Raw genomic sequence first — 16,989 nt, 5'->3', positions numbered from 1 at the left:
GTACTCTTGATTTAACAATCAGAGGATCAATAATGCAGCGTAAAAGAATTTGAATGCATGAAACAACCTTCTTTCTGTTTGTGAAGTTTCTATAGCATACATCAATTAACTTGCATCACAAATCTTTCACTCTGAAGAGAAATCTCTGGTTAAAGTTTAATTGATGAGCAAATCTTTATGGTTGATAGTCTCAAAAGCTTAGTGACTATTACTTATGTGTTGCTCTTAGTCTTTCTTCTAGTGCATTATCAATTATTTTGAATGCCAAATACTCTTCCTAAGTTACTGCATTTAGTTTTTAGGGGACAAGGGAAGCTAATGAGCTGCTCTGCAAATGTCACGTTTATATCATGCAAATTCAGAAGTTACTGATTTTCAATTTTACTTTAGGCAAACGAATGTGCTGGCAATGTACTTTAAAAATCCAACTAAAATACGGTCTGCTTGAACTTTTATTCGAGATCAAATTTTATAAATTTAGACTTTGAATATGTTATTGAACTAAAAAAAATTACTTCTATTAAATTTCATGTTTCATTACTCCCTTTACAGGCTGAAAGGCCCACCTTGTCAAACATAAATCTGGATATACCGGTGGGCAGCCTTGTAGCAGTTGTTGGCGGCACTGGAGAAGGAAAGACATCTCTAATATCAGCAATGCTTGGGGAACTTCCTGCTTCAGGAGACACAAACGTTGTCATTAGAGGAGCTGTTGCTTATGTTCCTCAAATTTCTTGGATATTCAATGCCACAGTAAGACTCAGGATGTCCATATTAGACTTATTTATCAATTTCTACCAAAAATATTAAGTAAAACAACTATTAAGAAGCTTAACATTCTACTAGTTTGTTGTAGAGATTCAAATTATTCATCTTCAAATCGTTTTGCAGGTGCGAGAAAACATACTGTTTGGGTCTAGCTTTCAACCTGCCCAATATTGGAAAGCTATAGATGTTACAGCATTGCAGCATGATCTTGATTCACTTCCAGTTAAGCCTCCCAGTTCATGTAGTTGACTTAGTTTCATCATTGACCTTGCATTTAGAGCATGATAATTAATTGCCTTCTCAGGGTCGTGACCTTACAGAGATAGGTGAAAGAGGAGTTAATATCAGTGGAGGACAAAAGCAGAGAGTCTCTATGGCAAGGGCTGTATACTCTAACTCTGATGTATACATATTTGATGACCCCTTGAGTGCTCTAGATGCACATGTTGGACGGCAGGTGATTCTTATTTTCTGCAAGTATATTCTGCTAGAAGAGAAAATAGAAAAAAGGCGAAATGGTGTGACTGCTTCAGTATAAGAAATGTCTACAGTCATTCTTGTTCTCCACTCTTATCCAACTACATTTAGCTAGAAACTTATATTGTATTTAATGCCTATACTTTACTCCTTGAACCTGACTTATCCAATAGCAAGGTTCTTTAGCTGCAATTTCTTGCTTAAAATCTGGGTCTTATGAGGGTTGGAAACTCTCTTATTTAATCAGTTTCCTTTCACATCAATTGAATTCTCCATAAATTAGATCATTATTGGATTACTAGTTGATCCATAAACTATATATATCTATGCAGAACAGACACCTTCCTAAATTTTGGTTCAAATGTTCACAGAATCTGAAATTATGCACGCATTATATCTATGGCATTTTGCAGCTCAAATAAATTTGGACGTGACAACATGATAGTTATCTTTTGGATTTACAACCGTCAGTATACTACACTGTTATCTTCCATCAAAAACTTGTGTTTGCAGCAAGACCTTTTCCTGATCTGATTGACTAGATTGCCTATTTCCAGGTTTTCAACAAATGTATTAAGGAGGAATTGCAAGGAAAAACAAGGGTGCTTGTGACAAACCAGCTACATTTTCTTCCACAGGTGGATAGAATTATTTTGATATCTGAAGGTACAGTGAAAGAGCAGGGCACCTTTGAGGAGCTTTCCAGAGATGGGACGCTTTTCCAAAAGCTAATGGAGAATGCAGGAAAAATGGAAGAACACATTGAAGAAAATGGAGATGTGACAATTACTAGCTGTGAATCTTCACAATCTTTTGGCATACTGCATGAGCAGCAAAAGGACACAGACTCAATGAGTAAAAGGAAGGAAGGTAAATCTGTTCTAATCAAGCAAGAAGAGCGAGAGACAGGTATTGTCAGCTGGAAAGTCATAACAAGGTACCTTACAACTCTTAGGTTAAATTCTATGACTTCCAGTATCACAAATTGCACTTTCTCGTTTCTTTCAACACTTTATCATCTCAAACTAATTCATTAATGACATTGGTTTTCTTTGAAAATTTTAATTAAAATAGCTCCAAAGAAAATGTAAAATGCCTATGAATGTGCAGTGCTCATATTTTGAGAGGTCAAGCAACTGCCTAGTTTAAGCCAAGTTACATATACAATAGACATCTGCCCTCATATAATTTGCTAATTTGCTTAGAAAAGATTAGAAAGTACATCCTATATTGAACCAAAAGTAACAACCTCAATAACAGGGAGAAAAGAACGGAAAGCAACTAAACATGGTGGGCATAACTTATACACCAAAGATGCATAATGTCCTTATCCTGTAAGCAATACCTGCAAATCTATGGTAATTATATTTTCTTACAGTAGTCTAGATAGCTCTGGCAAGAAAGAAGTTGAGTGAGAAAGGAAGATTAAGCACACATTCCTGTGCAATTTCAGTGAGTTCTCTACCAGTCTTCTATGTCAAGACTAAAAGGGTAGTTTCTGTTGTTTTTGCATGAATGTTTTATGTATTTGATATACTCGTACTACTAAAAGACATGTATGCACATGCTATACATGGTTCACCATCAATGAATTAGATGTTTTTTACTGTAAAAGGACTGCAAACAATACTCATACGTGTGTCTTGTTAGAAAGATCCAAACCAAATTAAGACATAAATTTAGAACTGTTAGGAAGAAATCTTAGTTTAAGGTGTGGATACCAGTTCACAGAATAAACACAGCCAGTTGTCCTTAATTGGTTCCCTTGTTGCAGTGGCATTTATGCCATTTGAATAGGTCCACTCAGCTTCCTTTATTTCAATTCTGCACAGAGATCTAGTGATGCTTTAGGAATCATGATCATTTTGGTGAATTTTATGTTGGCATTTTATTTAATAAACAGGTATGAAAAAGCTTTAGGTGGCATATGGGTTGTCATGGTGCTGTTCATGTGCTACACGCTGACTGAAGTTCTTCGAGTTCTAAGTAGCACATGGTTAAGCAAGTGGACAAAGGAAAGTGCTGCAAAGAACTATGGAGTGGGTTTCTATGTTCTGGTTTATGCATTTTTATCTTCTGGTCAGGTATGTATGGAGTAGATTATCTAATTAATGCATACCACATTTTTGAATTCGAGTATCAGCCTTTAGATGTTCTCGCTGCTTTTCTTTATGATATTAACACCCATGTGTTTCTTTGTTTCTTTTACATGGTAGAGAAGTGTTCTTTCAACCATCCAAAAGGTTTTTTAATTGTTTTGGTCATCTTTTCCGGTAGTGATTTGATTGTAGTAACCTCTACTAGCTAAAGGGGTCAAATCTGTAACTTCCTATCTACATGAAGTGCCTTTTAGTCTCCTTTCCAAGAAAGATGGAATGGAATATTTTAAAGCTTGCAATGTTGGTCCTTATTTTTCCCCTTGATCACTCTTTTTCTCATTTGTCTGTTTGGTTTGTTTGTGGCTTCAGAGTCTTTGGGATGCATCAAAGGCTTTGAAACATCACAGAAATTACAACAGAGGTTTATTCTGTTATTACTGAATGCAGGTGCTGGTGGCATTGGCAAACTCATTTTGGTTGATAAAATCAAGTCTCAATGCAGCTAAAAGACTCCATGATTCTATGTTACATTCAATACTTAAGGCTCCAATGGTTTTCTTCCACACTAATCCAACCGGGCGAATTATAAACAGATTCTCGAAGGATATTGGTGATATTGATCGTAATGTTGCCAATTTTGTAAATATGTTTCTTAATCAACTATGGCAGCTTCTGTCAACGTTTGTGCTCATTGGCGTTGTAAGCACTGTATCCCTCTGGGCCATCATGCCACTTCTGATTGTATTTTATGCAGCCTACTTGTATTATCAGGTTGGTGTTTCTCTATCCCTTTGTATGTATACTATTTTCTCATAGGTCTATATGCTTTCTTCTGTGCTGTGTTCTTGTTGACCTAGGTGAATTGTCTTGCTGCATAGAACATCTCGATCTTCCAAACAACATTTTCAGGAGTCAACTAAAGATAGACTATCCAAAACTTTTAATAACTAGTTATCAATGGTATTCAGAATCTCATACACTATATCGGCCCTAGCCAAATTTAATGTGGAATGTCCAGGGACCCTTGAAAACTTATGATAACAATTAAGAAAAACTTCAAACTAAATTTGCAATATCGTTAAGGATAAACAAGTTGAGAAGGTTCATAAGAATTTATGATATTAATATACTTGGAGTTTAAGTTAGTTTAGAGGCTATGATATATTCGGAGAGTATCTCAAAATAGGTTCAACTAATTTTCAGATTTTCAAGAATTAGTTTAAGAAATAGCTCTTGAAACTGTCATCAATATGAACTGCTGGCAGCAAGAATCCTATATTGCCAGACAAAGAAAACCACTACATCTTATTGAGAAAGTTATCTGGTAAAGAGGATATTTAATGTCACAGGGTATACTCACCGGATTATAGAACTTGCACCAACATTTGGAAAACTGTGAGCAAACAAAACATTTACTCAGTCAAAGATTAAATATCTTTCTGTAATTCAAGCTCCTCTGTCACACTAAGCAGTTACTAGAACTGTCAGATTCATTTTCAAACCTTTGATGTGCAAGCATTTTGAGGTATACTTTGCTAAGAAATGTTCAGAATTGGCAGATATAAAGGCACAAGATACATAATAATAATAATAATAATAATAATGAATTAAAGAAGCTGTTGAATGATATATCTTGCCAAAGCCTCATGTTGTGAATATGGTTTTGCTTCTTCTATTTATCCATTTTCAAATATCAAAGTACTAATTTTATAGATATTGGAAACTTATGGATGCTGAACAAGGTATATCAGGGACCTCAACTTCATTGAGGCTGAAACCAGATCTTTGTATTATATGGTGTCCCATTGCCATTTCTGAACCAGATAAAAGACATAATTGCTTGATCCCTACAACTATCTGGCCGATAATATCTTAGGAAACAAAAGGACATGTTCAGTTGTATTCTTTGGTGATAAAAATTGACAAGTATTTCCGTGTCTCCTTAAGAAAGGCTTTACAACCTGAATTCATGATAGAAATGTGTTCCTTCATATAAGTTTAATTTTGTATACTTTGTCACTCCTGTCCAACTGCATCGGCACAGATAATAGAATTTGACTACACTGCTGTGATTCATTGCATTTTGAATCTGGTTATTCATCCATTTTTATCAATTTTATTGTCCATTTTAGTCTTATAATTGTCTGCACCACTTTTATTGCATTTGCACATGAGGACTATGTTCAGAACTAAAGTCCTCATAAAATTAGTAATTTCACTTTTGTTTTATGGTATCTATGATTTTGCAAATGTGCAAAACCAATCCACATGTCCACAATCTGGCAAGTAGTTATGTCATTCTTCTCTCAAAAACATGTATCACCTTCTATCTCTACTATTTTCTGCTATTACCTTCTCCCAGTACTATGTTTTTAGAACCTTTACAAATGATGTCTGATGTCCCACAGAGTACGTCTCGGGAAGTGAAGCGTCTAGATTCCATTACCAGGTCTCCTGTGTATGCACAGTTTGGAGAAGCTTTAAATGGTTTATCAACCATTCGTGCATATAAAGCATATGACCGGTTGGCAAACATCAATGGAAAAACTATGGACAATAATCTCAGGTTCACTCTTGTGAATATAAGTTCCAATCGCTGGCTCACCATAAGGCTGGAAAGCCTTGGAGGTATTATGATCTGGTTGACAGCAACCTTTGCAGTATTGCAGAATGGAAGAGCAGAAAACCAGGTTGCATTTGCATCTACAATGGGTCTGCTGCTTAGTTATTCTTTAAACATTACAAATTTGTTGGGTACTGTTTTAAGACAAGCAAGTAGGGCTGAAAATAGTTTGAATGCTGTTGAGCGTGTGGGAACATATATTGATTTACCAGCTGAGGCTCCGGATATTATCGAAAGCAATCGGCCACCACCTGGATGGCCTTCAGCAGGACTAATCAAATTTGAAGATGCTGTCCTCCGCTACAGGCCTGGGCTCCCTGCTGTCCTACGTGGCTTGTCTTTCACAATCTCCCCAACTCAGAAGGTCGGCATAGTTGGAAGAACTGGTGCAGGAAAATCCAGCATGCTCAATGCTTTATTCCGGATTGTAGAACTTGAAAGAGGGAGAATCTTGATTGATGGTTGTGACATTTCAAAGTTTGGATTGACCGACCTACGTAGAGTTCTTAGCATTATACCACAATCACCAGTTCTTTTCTCTGGTAAAACCTACTAAGTTACCTAGTCTCTTGCTTTCTTTGGAGATCTTGTGTTTCTTCTATTCTGTCAAATGATTTTAGTTAATTCAATAGTCTTCGCAATTGAAGTTCTCTCTGTAAATAAAAGGTTATATTTTTTTGAAGCTCTGGTAAAAAGAAGGATTGTGATTGTTCATTTATTCTTGTTGACTGGGGACTGGGATGTGGATTGTTGGTATTAGTATGTTAGATTGGGGTGAGAGCTATGCAGAGATTTTCATAATGTGTTCTCATTATTTTATTCTTGATCATACCTTTCCTTCCCAAGAACATGTTTATGCATCATAAGAAAATAAGATTCTGCATATCTCTGCTTATGGTAGTAAAGTACACATGTATAACTGCAGTCTATGCAGCCAAGCACAACTGAATACTCTTGCCCTGCTTGTGTCGATGAATGTTGCTTTAGGTTAGTGGGGTTTCAAAAAACAGCCATTTTGATTTCAAATGATGCCTTGATTAGGCCAAGCCTATTAAACCTGATATTCTTCTTACTTCAACATATAAATATGAGAAACTGATTTTCCACATAGATGTATACATGTCATATGAGGTCTGTCTCATACTCAGTTTTATTTGCATATGCCTTCTTCAAAGATTCCCTTCTTTGAGGATTCTCTTAAATGCCTGGTGCTGAGTTCTCACTCAAAAAACATTGCATTAACTTTGGCACACTGCTGCAATGAAGTTTGGCTAAAATGCATGCATGCATATGAGAACATATATAAGTAAAACCTTGACAGTGAAGTTATGTTTAGCTCTTTCTTCAGTTTTAGTAAATCTAAAATCTTTGGACTTAGATTCCACTTTTGCATTCAAGTATTCTTTAGACTATTAATTTCAGTCAAGTTTTTGAAGATTTTGAATCACGGTTCACTGTTTGTCCAGGAACTGTGCGATTTAATCTTGATCCCTTCAATGAACACAGTGATCTTGATCTCTGGGAGGCATTAGAGCGAGCACACCTAAAGGATGTCATTCGGAAAAGTGCGTTTGGTCTGGATGCCGAGGTACACATTGAATACTGTTATTCCAATATCATACATGTTACTGGAGATAATAACTATTTTGGTCTTCCCATGCCTTAATAAACAGAATGGTAATGGTCCTCGTCTTCCTTTCTTCAATCATTGGTTTAGTATCCAGTTTTTGATCAGTACAAGCTCTATGGTTGATGTAGTTGATCACTAATTTCGCTTCAACTTCAATGACTGCATCTTCCATTGGCGCCCTCTTATGCTTTCAACTTATACTTTGTCACAGAAGTACCATTTGTTCCTTATTTGCCCATGTATGCCATAACATGTTCATAGTGAATTCAGTACTTCTTTAAACAATTTGATTCAGAAGCTAAAGATCTGTTTTCACTAGTCCCCAGAATTGAACTGCTGCTTAAATTTTATCTGTACCTGCAGTTGAGAGATCCAGATTCTTGGATACTCCTGCAGTAGAATAACCAATACTCTAATGATTCAACTTCCTGACAGGAGAGACGGAGAGGGGGAGAGAGAGAGAGAGAGAGAGAGAGAGGGAAAAAGAAAAGGAAATGAGTTCAATGTCCTTTAAAGTATGCTGGAATTTTTTCTTTAACAGGTAGAATCTAACCAAATAGTTTTCCAGGGAAAAAAAAATCAGCTTTTGTTTCACATTGATACCTCAACAAGATTTTCAGATAATTTGCATGCAAGGGAGCCAATAGATAACACATTGTGTATGCAGACTTCCAAATTCTTTTACATCGTTCATGCTGCATGCAAGTTAAATGGAAACTTAAATGTATTGGGATTGAATTTAGGTTTCAGAAGGAGGTGAGAACTTCAGTGTTGGACAGAGGCAGTTACTCAGTCTTGCTCGATCACTACTTCGGAGATCAAAGATTCTCGTCCTTGATGAAGCAACTGCAGCTGTTGATGTTAGAACTGATGCAATAATCCAGAAAACTATTCGAGAAGAATTTAAGTCATGCACAATGCTCATTATTGCTCACAGGCTAAATACTATCATTGACAGTGACGGGATCCTGGTGCTTGATGCTGGTCAGGTATACCAAGGATCAGATATATTCCAACTGATTTTGTATGGTTTAAATACAACCAACTTCAGTCAAGAGTGCATACTTTCTGTAGTTGCCACGAGGGACTTAAAGAATCCATTTGCAGGTAGTGGAATATGATGCACCTGAGAAGCTGCTTCTCAGTGAAGGAAGTGCTTTCTCAAAGATGGTTCAAAGCACTGGAGCTGCAAATGCCGAGTACTTACGCAGCTTAGTACTGAGAGATGAACAAGAGAACAAATTGAAAAGAGAGTCCATGCACATTATCGGACAGGGGAATTGGCTGGTAACTTCCCACTGGACAGCTGCAGCCAGACATGCTGTTGCTATTAATCTTGTTTCTGCTTTGAAGGATCTCCAGGTAGCAGAATTTGATGAGTCAAACAACATTGTACATGAAACTAGGGATGCAATTGTAACTCTGCAAGGAGTCTTGGAAGGGAAGCATGACGAACAAATTGAAGAGACACTAAATAATTATGCAGTTCCAAGAGATAGATGGTGGTCTGCCCTCTACAGAGTTATAGAAGGTAATGTCTCAATTTTCCTGTCTCCTCTACTTCGATAGCTCAAATCGTCCATACCCACAAATTTTGGGCTATGCACGAGGAAAAACTGATGTCCTTGATGTGTTGTCAAAGCACATGCTTGCAGAAGAAGTATTTCTTTTTAGTTTTTCCTCCATTACAAGACATTCTAATCTTCACTTACTATTCAGTACGCTAAATTTGTCTCAACTTCAGAGGCCAACCTCATTAGTTATGGCAGCTTACTTAGTTGGATTATTATGTTTTAACCATTTCTAGGTCATAGATTGCTTTTTCAACCATCGAATATTTTTCTGCCTCTTGATTTTGGCTACTCAAAAAATGTTCTGTACAGCAGAATAATCTTCATGCAGAAAATAGTGACCTTATGATTCCATTCATCACATGCACATCTGTGGTTACAAATCTTTAGGCCTGATTCTCCTATCTGTGTTAATTACTAATATCCAGTCGTCTTTAATACTGCACATGGTATCCTCTCGGTGGAGAGGAAAAGCAATCTATTTATACTATCTCAAAAAGAACAAAAGAGAACTTGATTATGTATGCTACTGCTAATTATTTGTGGTTTTTTTCTTTTTTTTTGGTCTAGGACTTGCTGTAATGAGCAGGTTGGCACGTAATGATATTCAGCATTTTGAGAATGCTTTTGAAGCCGCATCTGAAAATTGGGACCAAGTTGAAATGTAGAGACCATAGTTCTGGAATTTGCATATTGAGATGGGATTGGCACAAAAGAGGTGCCAAAATTGCGTAGTCAAGAAAAGGGTAAACAGTTCTGGTGAATACTGAACATTTAGTCACTTACTAAGCAGTTTCCGTGTGCAATTGCTACCTCTGTGTTTGTCATAGTTGAGAATAGAGATCAAACACCAGCATCCATCTGGCTTTAGAAGCCAACCATCAAGAGCTCTGCTCTTTCTTTCTTTTTTTGTTTTGGGGTAACTTCAGGAGCTCTGTATCAAGAACCCACATTTTGTCTACATTAAGAAAAAACTGTTCATTTTGCTCTACTGGTTTCTACATGGAATTGATGAATAATTCTGGAGCTTCGCAACCAAAAGCTTGTATAACCAGAGACGATGTTCCTTGTGTTGCATTTCTCCATGTTTATAGTCCCATAGAGCTTTCTTTGAAACTGAATTTACATATAAATACTCTTCCATCCTGAAGCACTCTCAATCTGAAACACTGCCAAGAACTTTACAATTTCACTAAGTTTTAACATGCAGGATTTGGAAACGCTTCATCATTTTCTGCTCGTCTTCCATAGCTAAGCACCGTGTCAAAGCTTTCAGTGTATGAATTTGAGAATGCCATTAACGCTTGAAACACATTAGGAAGGCTTGTTTGTAAGTTGTTCAATATCATGGCTCGCGTGTTTTGAATAGAGTTTATATACTTAGACTTCTCATCATCCACACGTTTCTTCAATACCTCAATTTTAGCTCGCTTGACTGACAAAGGATGCTTTGGGCCCAGAACAGTCTGCATCTCTTCATTAGTGAAGCTACCCTCAAACTTCATCTCCATTTCAGATAGCAAGTTCAGCTCACGTTCTAGCCTCCTCTCAAGCTTATCAGATCTCTTATACAGGTTCACTTCTTCTTCCTGTTGTAAAACTATGGAGCGGACAGCTGATAAAAGGCTGTTAATGGCCTCCAGAGCCCTCTGCATCAAAAAACCAGTGTCCATTTATCTAGTGTTAAAAACATTCACAAGATAATTCAATATGTTGAATCTCCAAGACTATGTTTTTATGATGACAAAACCATGTACAATGGAAAGCATTATCTGTTTGCTAAATGGAATATGAAGCAAAAATCATTAAAACAGAAGACGCTGATAAACCAAACAAATTATTGTTACTCCCGTCTCCTTTCCAAAAATAATTGCAGAAGGCAATCATCATGAAAATCATGGAAAAGTTGAAATTATCATATAATTCAAAGTGACAGCACCAATCTTTATAACCAAATGGAAACAAATTTGTCACAAAAAAAAGCACAGCTTCACTTTAGGTTGACAATCGCAAAATTCTACCAGAGAATCAACACATCGCTGTCACTATTTTCTTGAACACTGTCAATCTCTATGTTACCAATTTCCTACTCTGCTAATCCACAGATAAATTGACATCCACATACTTAAGGATATTATGCCTAGCAAATTTCTCCCAATTTCAACTGTATTTCTCACAAAGGCAAATGAAATCAGTTATGAAGGCTATGGACCAGAAAAAGGCATCTTTTAATATGCTAATGTGATCACAAAATTACATTCACATGTGGTAAGTTAACCTATAAGTCAAGCAAAATGGATAATACAAGCCTAGAACCATCCTCCATCCTCCAGTCTATTTTCTTTTTTTTTCTTTTTTTTTTTTTACACATTATAGAAAGTTTTCAATAAATTTGTTCAAGCCCTTTTTCCAGCAGGAACTTTCAAGTATAAATACCTCACAAGAATTAAAAGAAGATCCAATTATTCTAATCATGCATTCTAAATATTTTCTCTGTACTTCTTGCAAGAAAAAGTTAATTGATGCACTGCATACAGAGAATCACAGCATCAATTCATCACACTACATTGAGCCCTCATCTATTTAGGCAGAAGGAATTATGAAGACCCCTCCAACCAACACCAAAGTGATAAAGAAAGAAAAAGAAAGATGGGCAAAGGGTAAAAAAGTAAAATGACTTTCTAAGCCGACCCAAAAGTAGAAATAAAAGGCAACCTTATCCGGTAGCTTGTCAAGTGCAACGAGCCATTGCTTAGAAAGTGTACACACTGCAGATGAGCTAACACTACCCTGACCATTGTCTACAAGGCAGTTGGTGAGTTGAACCCACCTGCAGAGGGCACTCACATATTCTCTCTGAGATTTGACAAGTTTGCACAAGCTGTTATACCAGGAATTAACTTCAGTTTTAAGCTGGGCTGCAGCCTGCCGATCGTATTCACTAGTAGGTTCCATATTCTGCTGATTCACAAGATGATTCAGCTGCTGAGCGATATGGTTCTGCACTTGATGACACTCGTACATCCTTCGCCACATGCACATCAGCCTGAGAGAAAGAAAGATCTCAAGCAAATTAGATTTAGAAAGATTCGAATGAGCAATCATAAGTGAACATGAATAGTAATCTGTTGGGCCAATGGCCTTTTGATGTGACTTGCTAAGGTAGCTTCCACTCATTGCCCAACTTGAAGGCAAGTTTCCCTTGACAAGGACTACATTATTCCTAGAGCATTATAGTTCTCATGACAATGGGAAGCAGTTTTAATAAGCAAGATGATCCAGTACTTCGTTGAGATATAATAATGTATTCCAAAAGAATTTTTTTCCTACTTTCTCCCAAACAATGGCTTAAGAATTCCTCTCTACCAGGAAACTGGTATGCTCTTATCAGGTCTCTGAAGAATTTAACTAATCTATATAAATCTGACTAAGAACACAATCCTGGAAATGTTTTCCACTACCACTAAACGGGAAAGAATTCTTTACTTAAGCAGTCTCAACTTCAAGGTATGGCACAATTAATCATGGAATGAAGATAATTTTCCATCTTACCCTAGAGTTTAGAAATGTCTGGATTCCTGGAAGATTATATAAAACCAAAAATCTCTAAAGTAGAAAGCACTTGGTTGCTTGAGCTTTACCCAGAAATTAATACAATCAGCTGAGGATGCAGCTCCTCATCTATGAGCTTTAATATGGTTGAGCAAGTCGAACTATTTGATTGTTGCAGAGATAAAATATCAGACTGCAAACTTTCAACCACTGACCGAGCTTTGTCTGTCTTTGACCAGTCATGATCTTCTTCCTCTAGCTTTTGCAGCATTAATGATTTCTTTTCATGTTCCAACTTGGTAAGCTCTTCTTCCTACAATGTTCGTGTGATAAAGGTAGCACCAAGACCTTCCCAAAAAGCACAGAAGTATAAAGCAAAATAATGTCCATACAGAAAGCAAAGTACAATGTTTAATCTTTATAACAATTCCAGCTTATTCCTTAACAACGTAGTTAATAGGTATCAGAGTAAAGTTGCATTCTAACAATAACATTCTGCCATTTAAGTACTAAACCATGTTCAACCAAATAACAATCTTCAAACTAAATGAGCAACTTCAACAGTCTGTGCATTACAGATTGCAAAAATACTTCCAGACAAGTTTCAAAACTAAAAAGAAAAGTCTATAGGAAAGCACAAGATTCACATTTAGCTAAATAGAGAAAACAAATATGTGGCCCTTATTATTTTTCTTTTTCACAATAAAAGCATTACATGCAAATATTTTCTTAGGCTCTATATCATACAAAAGTACCAGAAGCCACATGTGAGTATTCTGATAATATCACCAAGCCTCCAAAACAATATGCCTAATTCTGCTCATAGCAACATCAAGTATCACTGTCAAGCTGTTAAAGTGCAACATTTCGCCCACCACTTAACAGTCAACAGAGGAAAATCCAAAATGAAAATCAGTACAAGGAAACAAAAGATTAACAGGAAAACAAACTTGCATTTCCATGTAGAACCCATGAAACAAAGCTCAAAGAATCAGTTTTTTTTTGTAGTTGATGCAGAGATGCTGTTCAGTTTAATTAAAACATAGGAATTACCTTTACTTCCCGGTGGAGCTTCCATTCTGCATCATAAAGTTTGGCAAGAGTAACACAATGAGCTCCAGGCTTGCAGGGGTCACTAGGGCCGCAGGTATCTCCAGCATCCCTAGTAGACTGAAGTGACTTTGAGGACCAACTCCATGTCAATGCATTAAAGACCTTTGCGGAGTTGCTTCTCTTCCCTGTACATAATAAAGCAGCAATTACTCAGAAGAAGTCTACATTGAAAGAAACTACCTCAATCACAAGTCTAACAAGAATAGTCAGATCAGGACTTAACTACAGGGATGTGACTTTAAGTGTGTGTATAAAGAACTTAACTCTGATCAGCAACAATTTTCGCCATGAAGAAAATGTTGAGAGAGATCAAGAGGGATAACCTAGTGTCCTGATGTGACAGGAGGCAACCAGCCTATCTTCAACCACTTTTATATCGTCTCTGAATTTATTTTTAGTTACTCTTCCAGACTTCCAATGGTGCTTTGATTTCCAATGTAATTTCATTATCAGATGATAAAAAAATTTCTTCCAGATAAAGACCAGATTATGGTGTTACATGTAAAACCTCTGTCAGAGTTTCCCCTAATGTGAAAATTAAAATACAGACAAACAACTACTACATACATACATATATATATATACATGTGTGTGTATACCCACTTGTAAAAGGAAAACATCCAAAAATTTAGAGATAAATAATATAAGCTCAGAAGGGAGATGCATGTCTATAATTTTATATTCGCTAGTAATAAGGACTAACTCTCAAAGAATTTCAGAAAGAAATCAACCAAATTTTTAAGCATTTAAGATTTGGTATTACTTAGAGAACTTTTTTAAGATTTACGATGCACTCTGAGTGTCCCCGAAAGTTCCTTCTCAAAATAAGATGCAAAAAGGACGAAAATAAGTCCATTATATTAGGTGAATCATCAACAGTGCAATATATATGAGAGAGTACATAATGCGTCAAAGAAGTACAATAGATGCTATGTTTCAGAGAAAGCGAATCGAACAATACCAGTTTATTTCACTTCAGAAGGCCAAGTAAAGGCTCCAAAGCATATGTACCAAAAGACATAATAAACACTATATGTCAGAGTTTGTATTTGCTTAGATGATAGGCAATTGCAAGCACAAGACCAATGAGCAGCGGAGACCCACAGGGATTACTCTGACACAGTTTAATCTTCGAAAATTTAGTATCAATACAAAGGGACAAAAACAAATGAATGTATGATGGTCACTAAAGGAGAGGAATTACTCTTGTTTTCATTAATACTCTGGTAGAGAGGAGAGTCAGCCACGTTGAAGTCCAGGAAAACAGCTACATCCTTCCCACCAGCCGATGCTTTCACAAAATAATCATCTATATCCCTAATAATACCACTCAAAGTCTTTTTTCTTCTCCAGATTACCATGGACAAGTCTGCAGTATCCTTGGTGTGCCAGCTCATCACTGAAGAATTTTCATCAACAACACTGGCAGTTTGTTTCTTGACAGGAGTAATATCAACAGTATCATTTACAGCAACTACATCCACCTGATCTTCTTCCTCAAACTCAGTATTCGCCTCTGCCCAGTTCTCCTCCTCAATTTGCTCCTCCTCTATCTTACTCTTCTGTTGACAGTTCGGTGATGTTGAACCAAAAGGGTCCCAGTATTCCCACGACGTACTCAGAACTGGAGGTGGTGGAGTGTGACTATTGTCCTCATCAATGTCTATGATTTCCTCTTCAGAAGTCTTCATGTGGTGATTGTTATGAGAGTTTCTCAAATCAGGGCTAAAAGACGGTGGGGGAGGAGGGGAAGGCGGCAAAGGGGGAGGAGGTGAGGGTGGCAGTGCATGACCCAAAGCACCATCCTCAATTTCCAATGACTCTGACTCAGTGAATTGGCGAAGGGTCACTCCAGTATTTCTCAATGCCCTTAAATATTCTAATTGGGAATCAGCATACTGTTTTCTCAATACCAACAACCGTTTCAATATTCTCTTCCTCTCCTTGCAAATTCTCACCCTTTCTTCTTTATCAATGCTTGATGCAACACAACCCATTCCTTCAACGTTGACAAGTCCAAGTTTACCCAGCTATAACTCAAACCAGTACCCTATAAAGCCCCCAAATTACCAAATGCTGGTCAAAATTTTTAGGAATCTGCAGAGAAAATGAAGCGGAAAATTTTAGTATCAGCTGAAAATCGTAATCATTCTACAGAATTAACCTTGCCAATGCAGTTTTGCCTCAATGTTATATATTGGACTCCTTAACAAGTTTCAATTGAAGAATGAAATCATTAGAAGCATGTCATCTGCAAACCAAATAAAGCTGCAGGAAACATGTTTCGAAGCTGTTTGTGCATTTTGTTACCTCAATTTCTAAGAATTTCAGAGCACCAAAAGAAGTGATAATTCAAATCAATTGTAACAAATTAAGGTCATGGAAGACTCGCCCTAAACTACACTTACAGCTTTCTAAACCACTTTGATAGATGATCAAGATTCTGCAGCCAGGAAGAAGACAAAACAGATTGCATGTATTCTTTCCATCATGTACCCTGTAAAACTATGTCAGCTCACAAACCAAAGATAAAGCTGTCAAAGTTACCTTAAAAAAGGGTGTCAGTTAGCTAACAAAATAAAAATCGTGGCAATGCCTCCAACCCAGAAACTCCTATTTCTTGAAATCCCTTTACACTCCAGATCCACAGCATATATGAACCTGCATTGCCATTTCTACTTTAAAAAAAAAATTACTTGGAAAATAAAAGAACAGTTCAAAGGGAGTCCTAAATTCCCTGTATTTCTTGAAAATGAAACAACAAATCAACAAAAAAAAAGTGACTTTTTTAATATATTTTTGCAGGCCTGATAGAAGACAAGAAAACAACGGGGAGTACTGACAGATAAGTTGTCAGAGGTATGGAGAACAGCAGCAAAGTGCTACAAGTAAAATGACTAACTAGTCAAGGATTTGAAAACGTTAAAATAAAAAGGCGAAAGAGAAATGAAAAGGTATAAAAGCAGAGAAAGAAGATTCTTTTTTTTCTTTGTCGAAAGAGAAAGAAGTTTCTGGCTGAAGAGATTTTAGAGAAAGTCTAGTCTTCATAGTTCACATGGAGAGGAGAGAGAGCATTCATTGGAGGTGAACAACGCAGAGGAAAAAAGGCTTCCGAAAAGTGGAAAGCGAGCACGAAACTCGAGATCATGAGAAGCA

At 36.8% G+C, this 16,989-nt stretch overlaps 2 protein-coding genes across 4 annotated transcripts in view; one reads left to right on the top strand and one right to left on the bottom strand.

Annotated features, from left to right (window-relative positions):
- LOC113782879 (ABC transporter C family member 12-like) overlaps nt 1-10,159 on the top strand; it is a 26,604-nt gene extending 16,445 nt beyond the window's left edge. Inside the window, exons 17-27 of the mRNA XM_027328824.1 lie at nt 553-753; nt 892-990; nt 1,073-1,225; nt 1,803-2,182; nt 3,149-3,329; nt 3,792-4,115; nt 5,753-6,509; nt 7,434-7,555; nt 8,341-8,586; nt 8,705-9,128; nt 9,739-10,159. Of these exons, the coding sequence (XP_027184625.1) occupies nt 553-753; nt 892-990; nt 1,073-1,225; nt 1,803-2,182; nt 3,149-3,329; nt 3,792-4,115; nt 5,753-6,509; nt 7,434-7,555; nt 8,341-8,586; nt 8,705-9,128; nt 9,739-9,836 (2,985 nt within the window). The 3' untranslated portion in view covers nt 9,837-10,159. The remainder of the gene's footprint in view (nt 1-552; nt 754-891; nt 991-1,072; nt 1,226-1,802; nt 2,183-3,148; nt 3,330-3,791; nt 4,116-5,752; nt 6,510-7,433; nt 7,556-8,340; nt 8,587-8,704; nt 9,129-9,738) is intronic.
- LOC113782878 (nitrate regulatory gene2 protein) lies at nt 9,968-16,989 on the bottom strand. Of its 3 annotated transcripts, XM_027328821.1 has the most exons (7): nt 16,677-16,989; nt 16,242-16,494; nt 15,038-15,930; nt 13,774-13,958; nt 12,810-13,033; nt 11,884-12,214; nt 9,968-10,817 (listed from the first exon to the last, which is right to left on the bottom strand). In XM_027328821.1, exons 3-7 carry the CDS (start codon nt 15,828-15,830, stop codon nt 10,368-10,370), a joined length of 1,983 nt encoding a protein of 660 aa, XP_027184622.1. In that variant the 5' UTR covers nt 15,831-15,930; nt 16,242-16,494; nt 16,677-16,989; the 3' UTR covers nt 9,968-10,367. The 3 variants fall into 3 exon arrangements, with proteins under 3 accessions (XP_027184622.1, XP_027184624.1, XP_027184623.1); XM_027328823.1 differs by having other exon boundaries at nt 12,016-12,214; nt 16,242-16,989; XM_027328822.1 differs by having other exon boundaries at nt 16,381-16,989.

The sequence above is a fragment of the Coffea eugenioides genome, chromosome 9 (assembly GCF_003713205.1).
Source record: "Coffea eugenioides isolate CCC68of chromosome 9, Ceug_1.0, whole genome shotgun sequence".
NCBI classification, from domain to species: Eukaryota; Viridiplantae; Streptophyta; class Magnoliopsida; order Gentianales; family Rubiaceae; genus Coffea; species Coffea eugenioides.
This window is presented reverse-complemented; position numbering and strand designations above follow the sequence as displayed.